At 44.8% G+C, this 16,158-nt stretch overlaps 1 protein-coding gene across 1 annotated transcript in view; it reads left to right on the forward strand.

Annotated features, from left to right (window-relative positions):
* The first annotated feature begins 4,114 nt into the window (after positions 1–4,114).
* The window catches only part of DICER1 (dicer 1, ribonuclease III), a 47,891-nt gene continuing 35,847 nt past the window's right edge, over positions 4,115–16,158 (forward strand). The window contains exons 1-7 of the mRNA XM_021712890.1: positions 4,115–4,307; positions 4,912–5,074; positions 6,278–6,408; positions 7,349–7,483; positions 8,192–8,352; positions 11,291–11,459; positions 13,466–13,938. Coding sequence (XP_021568565.1) covers positions 4,164–4,307; positions 4,912–5,074; positions 6,278–6,408; positions 7,349–7,483; positions 8,192–8,352; positions 11,291–11,459; positions 13,466–13,938 — 1,376 coding nt within the window. The 5' untranslated portion in view covers positions 4,115–4,163. The remainder of the gene's footprint in view (positions 4,308–4,911; positions 5,075–6,277; positions 6,409–7,348; positions 7,484–8,191; positions 8,353–11,290; positions 11,460–13,465; positions 13,939–16,158) is intronic.

Raw genomic sequence — 16,158 nt, forward strand, 5'->3', positions numbered from 1 at the left:
TCTCCTCTCCGATCCAAGCTGTTCCGCTCACTGGGAAAGAGCTGCGTGTGTTCCCCGTCGCAGGAGTTCTGGTCTTCGACTCTCCCGTTCCTTTTCATTTCCTGTTTCCTGTCATTCCCTTTCCTGCTTCCCTCCCTTCTCTTTCTTTTGTTCTTTTTTCTGTTCCTTCGTCCCCTCCTCTCTCCCCTCTTCCCTTTTGTCCTTTCTTTTTCTGTTCACTTTTGTTCTTTTCTCCCTAGATCTTCTCCGGGAAGTGATCGCAGAGGCTTCGAGTGCCATTTAGTTTGCTTCCTTCATGAGTTCTGGAGTATTTGACTCAGGCTGACTTGGACAGTGAAGGATTTGCTCTCTCTTGGCGTCGCAAAGTCCACTGTTAGGCTGGCCCTTGAGGTTGGTTGAGCCAGTATTTGCTGATGTCGTCGAGGACCCAGTTTGCTTTTGCTGTCCTCAGTGCTAGTTTCATCCTAAGGCGGGGTCCTTTCAGGGGGGTGGCGTAATTTCGGCAGCAAAGGGGGCTGATAATTTTCTGAATCATGTTCAGAGAGGAAGAGAGAATTTCTCCTCTCAAGCATCAGATGAAAGTCCTACACGCTGCTGCTGGATGAGCATGAACCAGTTCCTCTGGCCAAGGAAGAGTCGCATTCCCATCAGTTTAAATCTGGCAGCTGGCAGGTAGCAGACATCAGCATCGGAGTCCTCGACAGTTTGAGTGAGCTGCTGTTTGACTGGTCCAGGCAGAGCGGGGCCTGGCTGTTGCCTGCAGAAGACATGGAGAGAGCACTTCTGAGAGCCACGGAGTGAGCTGTCATGCCTTCGAATACAGAAAAGGATGAGGTGCTTGTTTATATTTGAGCAGAAGATGAAGAAAAAGGCTTATGTTGCAAGAATAAGACTGGAACAAAGAGTGTGTGCCTTACCCGTCTGCCCCATCTGCTTTGTTGGCACGCGCTTTCTTTCTGTGTGTCTCCAAGTGGACATTCTTTTTCTGAACCATCTGAGAATACATTGCAGGCCTCTTGGTCCTTTACTCCTGAATACTTCTGTGTACGCTTCCTGACAGTAGAGGTTTTCTCTTACATAGCCATAGTGCAGGTATCAACTTCAGGAAGTTTTAACATTGCTGCTGCCTAGTTTTTAAAATGAACCCAATACGGTGGCTCAGCCTGTCATCCCGCGCCTTTGGGAGGCTGAGGTGAGTGGATGGCCTGAGCCCGTGGGTTCGAGACCCGCCTGGGCAGCGAGACCTCATCTCTACAATAAATCAAAAAATCAGCCGGGCGTGGTAACGCACGCCTGTAATTCCGGCTACTCCGAAGGTGGAGGCGGAAGGATCGCCGGAGCCCAGCAGGTCGAGGCTGCGGGGGCCAGGAGCGGCCACTGCACTCCAGTCTGGGCGACGGAGTGAGACTCCAACTCAAAAAAAATAAATAAAATGAACCCGATAATGCCTTTTGAGTGAGTTCAGTATCTATAAGAGAATGCTGAACTTAGTCGTTCATGGCAGCATTGTCCATGATAGCCAAAATGTTGCAACAGTCTATCATCAACAGATGAATGGACCAAGAAATTGTCTCTCTCTCACACACAGGTCTCTCAGCTCTAAGTCAGAAGGAGTAACAGATGAGCATGGAGGGCATTGTGCTAAGGAAGAAAGGTTCTGCATGGTCTCGCTTCTATGTGTAATCTGAAAAAATAGAACACTTACAAGCAGACAGTAGATTGGTAGTTTCCAGGGGCAGAAGGGTGGGAGAAATGGGGAGAAATGGTCAAAGCATACGGAGTTTCAGTTACGCAGAATAATCACGTTCTGGAGGTTCTATGCACAAAGGTGTCTGCGGTTAATACCACGGCATTGTTTACTTGCTTTAGCTGAGTGAAGGTCTTAGGTGTTCTCACCGTGCCAGAAGATGGTAACTATGTGAAGAGATGGACGTGTTAATTGGCTTGACCATTGGAATCAGTTCACTACGTCTATGTACACTCTCATTTTAGTCTGTTTCATCTTTTGAAATGTCCTTATGGCATTGTTGTCAAGTGCAAGATCCGGTCTGAGATCAGATATTGCCTTGAGTTGTCATGTCTCTTTATAGTCTTTTACTATCCAGAGCACTTTTATAGTTTGTCTTTGTCTGTTATCACATTGACGTTTTTGAAGAATACGTTCTTTCCACTTTAATAAAATAGAACACTTCATTTATTTCTTAGACTTTTCCTGAGCTATTAAATGTTGTTATTAGCATGTCATCTATGTGAGGAGGTGATGGTTACGGGGGAAGGGGTGCCCGTGGTACCTGGATGTCCCTGGTTCTGGAAGCAGGGAGATGCAGTGGGTATTTCCATCCCACCCCTCTTTCGCCTTGGCTGTGTGTTGCCTTCCACCGCCAGGATTTAGGCTGGTTTCCTGATGCCTTCCACCATGTCTTTTGAAGTCTTGGATTAGCATTTGGGTTGGGTGGCTAGTCCTAGTGAGCTCCTGCAGACCCGAAGGAGAGCTCCAGAGGGGTCAGGAGAGTGCTCGCCTGGTGGGAAGATCAGAGAAAGAGCCTGCACTCTCAGCCTGGGGCCCTCAGAGAGGCCTGTGGATCCCAGGAAATGAGATAAAATTGATTTCCACACTGGATTCTTGGCAGTCGTGTTGACATCAAAGTTGAGCCGATAAGCCTGTAAGCTCTTAGGCCTGAGGAATTTGGGGAGGCAGTACTAGGTGTGGCAGCAGGGTTTTGGCTCAGCAGAGAATGAGCTGGTTTCCCCAAGAAGAACATAGTCCTCTCTGGGTCCAGGGAGGCTCCCCTGATGCGCTCTGTGACACCTGGCCTGCTGTGTGCCTTGAAGGAGGGCCATGAACACTGCTGTCCGGTCCCCAGATGTGCTGCCTTGCCAGGGGCCTCAGCCCCGGGGTGGTGTGCCCTGCCCCGCTCCCTGACGAGGGCACTTGGTGGCCGTGTGTGTTGGATTCCGGTCAGCCAAATTAGTTTCTGAAGTCAGAACTGAGTCTCGTGCCTCTGCCTAAAAGAGACTGCGCTGGTGCTGGTGGCTTCTTGCTGAGCTCGGTGCGGCAACAAGGCCGCGTGTTGGGGCATGGTGACAAAGTTAGCGTGCCAGGGGTTCAGAGTGTGGTTGTAAGTAGCTGGAAGCTGGACTCTGTGCGTTGTACAGAGTCATGGCAGCAAGCGCCCTCCTGCAGTGCAGGGGAGAACGTTGCCTTCGGGGCCTGCCCTGTCAGTCTTGCTGGCACGGAGGACTCAAAGCCAACCGTCTGTTCACGGGCTAGGAATGCTAAAGACTCCGTGTTTGTCCTTTTACATGATCCGATTTATCTGTTGGAAAAACTGAAGTACAGAAGAGTGCATTCATTTCCCAGAGTGGTGGACTTTGTTTTAATTTATCTAGGGTATGAATAATTTTAAAGATGCATATTTAAATAACTGGTCAGCTGTGACTGGGGATAGGTTGTCAATGGAAAAAAAAGACCTTCCGTGTTCACGGTCTTTTGGTAAAATGAGACAATTCTGACAGGGTTTGATTCTTTCTGTAGTGTAGGCGCACTGCCAAGTGCCTTCTATACATTGTACTGTCATTTTGCCGGTAATAATATAGAAGTCACAGAGAATGTTTGAAGTATATTTACATATATATATATGTCTTATATATGCATATATACTTAACAAGTCGTCATACTGTACATAATTTCTTTTAAAGATGTGTGATGGACTGTTCTATGTGAGTAAATATAGGTGTGTATTATAATCTTAATAGATTCAAAATATTTCATTATATAGTCATACCATAATTTATTTAGCTAATTTTTAACTCATAGATTTTAAAGTTATTTCTTGTTTTTAAGCAGTAATGCAGCCACAAAGATTCATGTACTTATGTCTTTGTGCAGTTATCTGATTCTTTCTTTTAGACAAGTTTCTTGGTATAGAATTGCTGGGTCAGGTGTAGAAGGCTCGACTTTCAATATGATCCTCTTAGATCGAGAAGAAGCTAAGACAGTTATAGGAAGAGTCTGAAAAGGCTCATAGGAATGATATTCCGATGTTCCTCTGGTTTCTGTGCTGCTTTTTGGTTTTAATCCTGCATGGTTGTGTAATGTGTTCTTTTTCCCTTTTGTAGTAAGCTGTGCTAGAACAAAATGCAATGAAAGAAACACTGGATGAATGAAAGGCCCTGCTTTGCAACCCCTCAGCATGGCAGGCCTGCAGCTCATGACCCCTGCTTCCTCACCAATGGGTCCTTTCTTTGGACTGCCATGGCAACAAGAAGCAATTCATGATAACATTTACACGCCAAGAAAATATCAGGTACTAATGCGAACACTAATACCGGAGCATTCTTCGCTAGTCGGAGTAAGTTAGCAGAGAGTTGACCCAACTTTCCAGCCTCCCTCTTCTGGCTGATCTCCGCATCCAAAGCCCTTTTATTCTCAGTAGTTCTTTTCTTGTCTAACATCTGCTGGGGAATTGGGTTTGATGGTGGTGTCCGTGAAGGTCTAGTTCTTCCCTCTGACAACCAGGCTGTTCGTGAATATTCCCTCGGGTGTGTCTGTCTTGAGGAGCTGGCAGGAGTCTGGTTAGCTTGAAGATACTCAGCCATGAGCTGGCAGAGCCACAAGTACTCCGAGTTCAGTCATTCCTGTCACTCCGGGAAAGTCTTCTCGGGGTACAGCGTGACTGTTAAAGAAGGGCCGGATGCCGTTTCGGCGTGTATGTCCACCGCACAGCCATGCACAGCAGGCAGCCTTCTGCTTGTTACTGCGTAACGACGTAGGGACTAGGGGGTTTGGGGGTAAATGTATTGGAGGGAGATTTCAGAGCACAGTGACATTTCTTGATTTAAAACAAGATCCAGTTTTCTCAATTTTGTCCTTGGATAAGAAGCCTGCCAACTTTTCCACCGTATTCCTAGGTCGAACTGCTTGAAGCAGCTCTGGATCATAACACCATCGTCTGCTTAAACACTGGCTCAGGGAAGACATTCATTGCAGTACTACTCACTAAAGAGCTGTCCTATCAGATCAGGGGAGACTTCAGCAGAAATGGAAAAAGGACGGTGTTCTTGGTCAACTCTGGTAATAAAACATTATTTTATCCAATTGTGTGGAGGAAATGGGCTGAGATTGCATGTTTAAGCAGATTTTCTCTGTGGGTATTGCATTGGGTTAAACTTTCGAAGGGAAAGTGCGTTAAGGCTGGGCATAGTGGCTCATGCCTGTAATCCCAGCACTTTGGGAGGCTGAGGTGGGAAGATTGCTTGAGCCCAGGAGTTTGAGACCAGCCTGGGTAACATAGCAAGACCTTGTCTCTACAAAAATATGAACAAGAAATTAGCTGGCTGTGGTGTGGCGTGTGCCTGTAATCCCAGCTACTCCAGAGGCTGAGGTGGGAGGATCGCTTGAATCCAGGAGTTTGAGGCTGTGGTGGGCCATGCACTCCAGCATGGGTGACAGAGTGTGACCCCAATTCAAAAAAGAAAAATAAAAGAGCATTTAAAAGCGAATGTTTTTGCAAAAGCTTGACTGGCAGAACTATTATTCTGTCTTACTTGTTAACGTCATGGCATCTCTCTTCAATGTCCTGATTCTCCCTGACCGTTGAATAAATAACTTTTGGAACATAATCTAATCCAAGTTGTTATAGTTCTTTTTGTTCCTGATATTTTAGCCTCACCAAGTATGCTAATTGTGGTTAGGTAACTTTTTTGATTTCTGATTTTTATTGCACTAGTTGTAGAAAGAAAGTTATATGCCTCTAAAAGTTACATATTCAGTAAGAGCTTAAAATACTGATTTTTATGTCTTTGGGGTTATGTATCAAAATCAAAAGCATGAAACATGAGCCTGAGCTGATAGCTCCCGATAGGTTCATGCCACTCCTCTCCCTCTCTGAAGACTGTCTCAGCGTTATCATGTGCTTTAGCTATGACTGACCGTCTTATTTCTTGCTGATTTTACTGAAGTAAGCAGGAGGGTGGATTTGGAATGGCTGCCATTTGAGCCTAGAAGGTGTAGTCTTAGGTTAGAGAAAATCAGCCGTGGAGAAGAAAGGTGGCGTGAGGTTCTCTGAAGTGAGTGGCAGAAAGTGAGGTGACGAGTCTAGTAAGTACATTTTAGATGGTAACCTTGGCACTGTGATTTTAAATTGGCTATTAAAAAATGGTGGTTAGGTCTAGTATCTAGTGGTAAGGATTTCCGCACCTGTCAGTCATGAGTAGTCTAGGGAGCCAGCTAGGTACACTTTCTCATATTTACATGGAGTGTTATGTTTGTGATCAGCAAACCAGGTTGCTCAACAAGTGTCAGCTGTCAGAACTCACTCAGATCTCAAGGTTGGGGAATACTCAGACCTGGAAGTAAATGCGTCTTGGACAAAAGAGAGATGGACCCAAGAGTTCACTAAGCACCAGGTAAGACTTGTGGAGAAATGTCCCTGGTAAGTACCTACAAGTCCCTGACTGGGTTTGTCAGATGACCTGTAGCCTTGGTTGTCTGAGTTAGGTTTGAAGACTCTACTTTTCCGTACTTTTTCAGCTTAGAAACTAGTCCTGTGCATGCTCTCCGACTACAAGTCTCAGCTTAGAACCAAATAAATGACCAATTTTTGTTGCTCTTACTTTATAGAAAAGAAACCACTTTCAGTGGATTTACTTGCTTAAAAACACAGATTTCTATGACCTGTTTCCAATTTGCAGATAGTCTGCTTTCAGAAAGTTTTTTCTTGAGTTAAGTATCTTGAGACTGGGGGCATTTCTTGGTTGAGCTCTTAGGGCTTTGGCAGGGACTTCTCTGACGTGTCTCTGTGTAGCCAGCACATGGGGTTTTTCTGTGTGTTGGTGTTGGGGCGTACACAGCAGTGGGGAGGTGCTCTCCAGGCCACCTGAAACGACCCACAGTCTACACTGGTACTCGCTCTTGGGTCAGGCCCTCGGTTACAAAGCGCTGAAGTAGCCACACAATGGGGGGCGACGACAGGAACATTTGGCTTCTGTCTTCTTCCAGAGAACCTTGTCCGTTCAACAGAAGAAAAACATTTCTCAAAACAGTTGGAGCTGTTTTGTGATTTCCCTGGATTGACAGCTCTCACCCATCAGAATGTGGCTGGAGCAGGAACCCAGAAATCTGAGGGAGACTTCGGCTCCGTTACGAGAGTTCTTCCTCCCGGTCTTTCCCCTGGTTTTCCTCTTGGTTCCAATGGATGAAATTAGAATTTAGAACTTTTGTTTTAGTTTTGGTTAGTGAATTTCTTGATCCTCATCTGTGATATAATGGTTCTGTGGTCTGAGTTTATGTAAGCGTGTCCAGGCAGGTGAATGTTATGTCCGTACACTGATGTCAGCTTTATTTTAGGTTCTCATCATGACTTGCTATGTCGCCTTGAATGTTTTGAAAAATGGTTACTTATCACTGTCAGACATTAACCTTTTGGTGTTTGATGAGTGTCATCTGGCAATCCTAGACCACCCCTATCGAGAAATTATGAAGGTGAGTTTTTGGACTTTGTCAGTCTTAATAAATCTTGGTCAAATTACTGACTATATGCAGATTTTTATAGATTTCCAAAGCAGTCATATGGTTACCAACATTGGGAACTTGGTTTCAGTGTATGAATGAATGAATATTAACGTTCACTTAAATCTACAATAAACTTTTTTTTTTTTGAGTTGGAGTCTCACTCCATTGGAGTGCAGTGGTGTGCTCACGGTCACCCCAGTGTCGACTTGCTAGGCTCCGGCGATCCTTCCACCTTAGCCTTCCAAGTAACTGGAACTACAGGCGTGCACTACCACTCCCAGCTGATTTTTTATTTATTGTAGAGACAAGGTCTCGCCAAGTTGCCTGGGCTGGTCTCGAACTCATAGTCTTAGGCCATCCACTCGCCCCGGCCTCCCAAAGTACAGGGTTTACAGGCTGAGCCACCGAGCCCAGCCTACAATAAACTTTTAAATATTGTAATAAAATAAACCGCATGCAGCAATCTTTCATAGCATCTCTAATTGTGTCTTTCTGAAAAACAACTTTTTTAGGCAAACTGCAATAATATCATGGACGACACTGTGTTGTCCTTGGTCTGTGGATATTTTCACTGAACAAATTGTTTTTTGATAAAATTGTTTGTTCGTGATTTAACGGTGTTGTCTCTCTTACTATGGCCTTGCAAAATGGGTCTTTACTGTTGGTGTCTCCTTTTAGCTCTGTGAAAACTGTCCATCGTGCCCTCGCATTTTGGGACTAACTGCTTCCATTTTAAATGGAAAATGTGATCCAGAGGAGTTGGAAGAAAAGATTCAGAAGCTGGAGAGAATGTTCCAGAGTAACGCTGAAACTGCTACTGACCTGGTGGTCTTGGATAGGTACATACTGTTGGCTGTCTTAGCTTCAAGGAGGGGGGTCGGAGTCAAGTTAACCTGCGTGTCATCTGTAGTGCCTCGCAGATGGTCCCTGTTTAGGTGAACACACAGCTGTTAAAAGAACTGAACAGGCGGAAGAGCTCTGTAGAAGGTTAAGACTAAGCGTGTGTGCCCCGAGAAGAGCAGAAGAGGCTCTTCTGCTTACGAGATCATGCTGTGCAAGCGTCAGCCCTTCCGCCTGCTGGGGCTGTCAGTGGCTGGGACGGCACATGGGTGTTCTTCCTGTCAGTGTGCTTGCTTTGTCATTCAGACCTAAGTGTCTCACGTGGTACTTTGAAAGAACATTAATTCATTTAGACAGTTCAGCAATATTCTCGGAAATATTTAGAGGTATCCCATTTTGAAAACGGGTTGTGGATTTCTGAGAAAGAGGCTGTTCATAATTTTACGTGGGACTCTTCGAGGGGGTTACTATTTTGAAATCAATTGAAATACACACATGCACACACACAGTCTTATTGGCTTAAGCTGGTGGAAAGAGGCCTGTGTAAATACAAAGAGTAGGAAAACAGGTTTCTAACTAAAGGCAGCTAACTCAGTTCATGTCAAAATTGTCTGTACTAGTCTTAAGGTTAATGGCTGCCAAATGGTGGTTCTTAGGACACATCTTTTCTTTTCCTTATTTTTTTTTTTTTGAGTTGGAGCTTCATTCTGTTGCCCAGGCTGACGTGTGGTGGCATGGTCATAGCTACCACAGCCTCTGTCTGCTGGGCTCGGGTGATCCTTCCGTTTCAGCCTCTCGAGTAGCTGGGACTGCAGGTGCACGCTACCACGCCCGGCTAATTTTTTTATTTTTTCCAGAGATGCGGTCTTGCCACATTGCCCAGGCTGGCCTTGAACTTCTGGGCTTAGGCAGTCCTCTCGCCTGGGCCCCCCAAATTGCTAGGATTGTAGGCACTAGCGACCGCACCCATCCTGGACAATTCTAATAAATGGAGAAGATTGATTTCTCAGGTGATGTAGTTGAGTCACATGTGAGTTTGAATACTAGCTCCACTCATTGTAAGCTGTGTGACCTTAGCTGTGTCACCTCCTGGAACCTATAAAATGGCGTTGACAGTGGTTTCATGGGATTCTTTGATGATCAGTTACACTGCCGCATGGAAAATACCTTGCAGTGTGCCTGGCATTTACCAAGAATTTGGGGGAAAATGTGTTTTATTTGTAGAGTGAGAAGAAAAGGTACCGTTTTAGATTCATCAAACTTGGGCATCCAAGTGCCATATGAAATATAGGTCTTGTGCTGTTTAGGACATGTTGCTTCTGACTTCCTTGAGCCAGTGCTCTGACATGGAGAGGCTGTGCTTTTGCTTCCATCTTACTTGAGTTACATGGGCTGGCTTGTGTTACTTGGGAGTTTTGGGAGAGGTCGCAGTGTTGGAGCGTCTAGGTAAACCTGATAAGTAGTCTGTTGGATAAGCATTACCTAATTCTCTGAATGTGACTCTTTGGTTAAGTGTACATTCTGATTTGGGCTAAAAAAAAATAAAAACGGTAGTATTTAAGTATGGCTTTCCTCTATTTCTTTTCCTTAATTAAAATCATCATATGTACTTGTAGGATTTTCGGTGCCATTCGGGTTGTCGGGTTTTGTGAAAGGCATGGAAGATCCAAGGAATGAGGGCAGAAGTGAATGAAAGCAGGGGGAGTTTTCCTTGCGAGGACATCAGAAATAAAAGTGATATTTGCAAATGCCAGGAATTTCTGATAGCGTGGACATTTAATGATAAAACTCCTCCCCCAAATCTTTCCTCCTTATTTCTGCTTCTGAGAAGTAATCGTGGAGTTTCACAAGCATTTTGAACATCCATGCTTCTCATTCTGGCTGGTGCCTAAGGAGACAAAGCTGGAAGTCTAAGCCTAAGGAACAAAACACAAACACCTGGGATAACGGTGAAATCTGTTGTCAAAATTCTTTGAATGTCAGCCCCACATGGCCATTCCTGAGATCTGACAGGCACACATGATACAGATTGAGAATCCCTAACTGGAAGATGCACAGTTAAAAATGCACCAGTATCCAAGACCTGAGTATTGACACGGTGCCACGAGACTTCCTGTGACGTGTTGGCATTAGAACCCAGTCAGACTTGCTTCGTGTGCAGAGTGGTTAATGTAGCGTACACTTACCTTCAGGCTACCTGTACACAGTGTATACAAAGCAGAAATGAACTGCATGTTTAGACCTGGGTCCGTTCCCCGCACACCTCGTTATGTGTGCGTGAATGCTCCAGTGTGCAAAAAACCATCGAAATCAAGGTCGCTCTGGTCCCAAGCATGTTGGGCTTGGCTCTCCCCTCGCGCTGTCAAAGTTCCTCTTCAGGAAGGCTTGTTGAACCTTTCGTCCCCGCTAGGGGTGCAGAGTGAAGCTAGAAGCTTCTTTTGGATTTAGATATGTAAGTGGATCATAATGCAGTAGTGAGTGTTTGAAACATGAAGCACAAGGTGTTCGTGAGGCCTCAGAGGAAGGCATCCCGGGTTTTGTTCACTCAGAGTTGCTGGGTGTCTTGGAGCGCGTGTCCTTCGTGGCCCTCCTCGTGGGAGGCCTGAGTTAGAAGGCAGGGGAGCTCACAGCCTCACGCTGCAGAATGGAGGGAATGCTCAGTCCTAGCCTCTGCCCTTTCCTTTGGAAAACATGTTTTCCGGAAGAGTCTACTGGTTGGTAAAAAGTATCTTATTTGCTGTGGGGATATTCAGTACTGTAAAATAGAAATGATTAAACACCTGAAATCTCAGTCCACTGGTAATATTTTATATCTATTAGTAGAGGCAAATCTTAGTATCTCTTCTTCTTTTCCTTGCTGTTTGAAAAATAATTTTTTGAATTAAAAGTTTCATTTCCACTGCCACACTATGGACACCTTTTGTTTCTGCTCTAAAGGTATACTTCTCAGCCATGTGAGATCGTGGTGGACTGTGGGCCGTTTGCTGACCGAAGTGGTCTTTATGAGAGGCTGCTGATGGAGCTGGAAGACGCTCTCAGCTTCATCAACGACTGTAACGTTTCTGTACATTCAAGAGAAAGAGACTCGACTTTAATTTCCAAACAGGTAGGCGCAAAGTTAGTGAGTGTATTTACAGAACTTCTGTTTTCAATATTGAATTGCAAACATGCTTCGAAGGAGGCTGTTTTCTCTACTTTTTAGTTTAAGGTCTTTTTACCTCCTTGGACGTTTTCATCGAGCATGCCACGTGAGGTAGAGCTTACTGTTACCTGGCAGACGTTTATGTTATTAGGTATAGCCCTCCCTGACTTAAGGAGATGGGTTAGGATTCATGTCATGGTTATTTAAGTGTCAGGAGTGCGTCCAGTTTTTTGCGTTTCATTTTTGATCAGGTGAGTGAGTTCCTTCTTGAAGCCTTGGACTAAACTAATGCTCCCACTGTCTTGTAGCGCATGTGACTGGGTACAAGCCTGTTGTCCCTGGGTGGCACAGCTTGGAGAAGAGACCCCTCAGGACAGTGGTCCCCGAAGGGCGGGCCTCACACCAGCAGCAGTGGCATCTGGGTGGGGCCTCAGAAGTGGGTTCTGAGGTTTGCAAAATCCTAAGTTGGGTTTTTTTGGGGTTTTTTTCAGTCAGGGTCTCACTCTGTCGCCCAGGCTGGAGTGCAGTGGCATGCTCATGGCTCACGGCATGCTCATGGCTCACGGCAGCCTCCGCTTCCTGGGCTCAGGCAATCCTTCTGCCTCAGCCTCCCAAGTAGCTGGAACTACAGGCGTACACTGCCATGCCCAGCTAATCTTGTAATTAGTTTTTTAAATAATGGTTGCTATGTTTCCCAGGCTGACCTCGATCTCCTGTACTCAAGCAATCTAATCCTGCCTCAGCTCGCAAAGTACTGGGATTATGGGTGCGAACCACTGCACCCAGCCCTAAATTGAGTTTTGACAAGCCCTCCAGTGATCCCATGCAGTAAACTCGAGAATCCCTGCCCTCAGGCTTTGCAGCCGTTTGTGGATGTTCATGCTCTGTTACGTGTGGAACTGAATTTCTCCCCTGTTAATTTTTTTCTGGAGCAGCAGTGCCCAAACTTCTCAGCCTTTCCATTTGTTTATTTTTATTTATTTTCCTTTTGTTTCAGCATTCAGGGAAAAACTTTCTCTGAACTCTTGATAAGTCCACGTTCAACCCAGTCTGTTCTCTGGTTGCCTGTTGAATTGCCAAGTCCTCCGTTGTAAACTGTATGCTCAGCTCTGAGCTAGAGTTATAAGACATGGCACTGTGGGGGCGTCCAGGATCAGAGTCTGGATTTAGCTGCGATTTTAAAGTTGAGGAGCCCTGACCTTGCGGTGGCATTTTCACTGAAATGATAGCAGAGGCTTTTGGAGGGCGCCAACCCAGCTTGTGGACACCGCCCCAGGAGTGACAGCTGCCTTGTCCCTTCTTCCTCCACTTCCTGTTGCAACCTGTAAAGTCAGTTCCTACCATTAAAAAGAAGAAAAAGAGGGAGAGAGGGAGGAAGGAGAACGGAGGGCTGCTGTGTACTGGTTTTAGAACTGTCCAACCACTGCATCCAGGGTGCTGGCTGGAGACTGGCCAGAATTCACCCACCCTTCCTAGTCCTTCTCTTTCAATGCTCAGTGCAATGGAAAAGGCATAAAACCAGGGGATATTGTACCTAGACAAAGGCCAAGGAAAATTGTGTTGCTCTTCCTAGGTACCTAAGGTAACACATTGCCCTGCTGCATGATTTTTTGTGTCATTTGGCAGGAAATAAATTACTGAGGTTTAGTTCTAACTAATTTCACGTCTAAAATTAAATCTTATTAACTGCATACAATTGCATCTTTTAGTTTCTATTTGATTATTTTTGCTGGAAGAAGGAGATGATTGTAGGCATACACACACACACACACACACACACACACACACACACACATGAAATAACGGCACTTGAAAAGACTACGGTCCCCCTGCCTTTGGGGATTCACCTCAGTGTTTGTTCTTTGATGGAGTAAATGTGTTTTGAAGACAACTTAAATTCCAGTTAAGCTCTGTATAAAGACACTGCATGATTATTGATTAGCATTCGCATGTTCCCTCTTTTTTTTCAGATACTCTCAGACTGTCGTGCAGTATTGGTAGTTTTGGGACCCTGGTGTGCAGATAAAGTAGCTGGAATGATGGTAAGAGAACTGCAGAAATATATCAAGCATGAGCAAGAGGAGCTGCACAGGAAGTTTTTACTGTTTGCAGACACTTTCTTAAGGAAGATACATGCACTATGTGAAGAGCACTTCTCACCTGCCTCACTTGACCTGAAATTTGTAACTCCTAAAGTAATAAAACTGCTTGAAATCCTCCGTAAATATAAACCTTACGAGCGACAGCAGTTTGAAAGCGTTGAGTGGTATAATAATAGGAATCAGGATAATTATGTGTCTTGGAGTGACTCTGAGGATGATGATGAGGATGAAGAAATTGAAGAAAAAGAGAAGCCAGAGACACATTTTCCTTCTCCATTTACCAATATTCTATGTGGAATTATTTTCGTGGAAAGAAGATACACAGCGGTTGTCTTAAACAGGTAAATCTCTAAGATGGACATCTTTCTTCAAATTAGAACAAGGCAGCTTTTTATTTTGTGAAGTGACACACTGTCACAGCTTTAAGAGCTAGCATCAGGGTTATAGAGTGTCCTGGACTTGGTACCATAGCTGTTGATAGGTGACGGTGTACTGGCATTCTCAGAGCGGATGTTTATAAATATAGTCGCTTTCCCAAAAGGCTAGTTTAGACATGACTGAGTTTTTTTTTTTTAAAGGATGTTAATCCATTTAAAATAGAGGGCAAGTACAGTATAGAAAAAATAATTTACATTTAAGTAAACATTCCTTGTTTTATATTCGATTGTTAGATTTAATTTAGATATGTATTAACCAGAACTATGTGCTAGGCATTGTGTTAAACATTTCACATCAAGCTTTCTCCTTCAGGTAGTCTTAGAATAATTTTTTTTTTTTTTTTAAGAGATGAGGTCTCACTGTTGTCTAGGCTTATCTCAAACTCCTGGACTCCAGCAATCCTCCCTCCTCAGCCTCCCAAAGTGCTGGGAGTACAGACATGAGCCACTGCACCTAGTTCATAGGATACATTTTATCTGGTTATTGTTGCTAACTTTTTATGCTAATTTTTTTCCTTAAAAATACTGATTTAAGTTTTCAAGGCTGCGGTGGAAAAAGTTTAAAATAACTGGATTTACTATTTGGATTAGTTCTTAGACTAAGATGTACTCTGATTTTCTGAATCAGAAGAGAATAAAAATGTTTGGGAAGGTTCTGAGAATATTAGCAAAGGTGACAGTGAATCCAAATTTTGGATTGTGGATTCTAGCCCTTTCTCCCTTCTTCAATAAAAGTGTATTTTTCCTGAATATAGCCAAGGAGCCAAGGAGCTCTACTTCAGATTGTGTCAGATGGTCCCTTAATATATGGTCCTTTTGGTTTGTGGATAGATGCTCTGTTATTTCCTGCCAAAAAATTCATCCTTATTTTGTACTTAAGACAATCTGCTTTTCTGTGAGATCCATTAATTGGCCAAAGTTGATCTCCAAGAGCCTTTTCTGCCAGTAGTGATCTCCTAGGAAAAATTAAGTTTTGTTCCTGAAGTAATTTGGGATTTTTTTTCTTAACTGCTTCTGAATGTTTGGGGCTTTAAACTTTTTTGAGTAACGAGAAATTGGACTCGAGAGTAATCACCTGGCAGTTTTTAGCCTGGCATTTTCATGGTCATTGAGCCTGATCCTTCTGATGAATGGGAAATAAAGTCACTTTAGGTACTGAGTTACATTTAAACCAGAAGTTTAAGGCCGGGAAGGGACCTCACTGACTATCTAATCCAACCCACTTACTTTTATAAAAAAGCGAAAGTGTCTCAGGAGGAAAAGTGATTCAAGTTAAACTGCTAGTCAACAGCAGACCCAGCTCCCGCGTCCCAACGTCCTGGCGCCCGGTTTCCAGTTCTTTCCACAGCCGTGACGGCCCGGAGCATCACAGAACATGGAGCACCAGTGCCTTCCGGCGGGAAGCCTGCTAAGAGAGACGCCTGGGAGGGCGTGGCTGAGGAGAGGCGGCTCGGCTTGGGGTGGGGAAAAGGCACGTGGGGAGTCCAGAAAGTTTAATGCTGGCGCAGTTCTAGGCCTGCTTGTGGACCTGCTCCCTGCCTCCACGGGGGAGGCATGAGGGTTTCAGACATGCTCTGGGGCTTGGAGAGAAGAAGCGGGAGTTTACTTTCTGCCTTTCCCCTGTCTCCTTGCCCGTGTTTTTACTGTGAGGTGTGCCACTTTTCATGGCATGAGTGTCAGCTCGAAAAGGCTTATCCAAAATTCAGCCGGTTACCTCCTGTTGGCTTTAAGGACCAGCGTAATTACGGTCAGCTTTCATGCAGTGTGGCTGAAATTGGGTGAATTTCAGCATGACGAATCAAGAGTTGTCTGAGGCAGCTGATTCAACGCGCGCTGAAGGGCTTGTTCCCGTCAGCTTTTGGATCCGCTTAGAAAAGCTTCCTGAAACCCAGATTCTCTCCTCCCAGCAGTTTAATGGGAGGAAAGACCCTTCTTTAGCGGACAGTTTCTTGGGAGGATCAGCTGTTGTGGTGCACATGCAGTTTTCTATTCTCTTAGTTAAAAAAATACGTCACAGCCCCGCCGCAGTGGCATAGACGCGTGCGCGGGCTCACAGTGGCTGTTCTGCTGCCTCCTGTTTGCATCGGGGCTTGCAAGTTACTTGTACAGATGTTTCAACACTCT

Source organism: Carlito syrichta, unplaced genomic scaffold (genome assembly GCF_000164805.1).
Source record: "Carlito syrichta isolate Samal-C Ts95f unplaced genomic scaffold, Tarsius_syrichta-2.0.1 Scaffold303688, whole genome shotgun sequence".
Classification (NCBI taxonomy): Eukaryota; Metazoa; Chordata; class Mammalia; order Primates; family Tarsiidae; genus Carlito; species Carlito syrichta.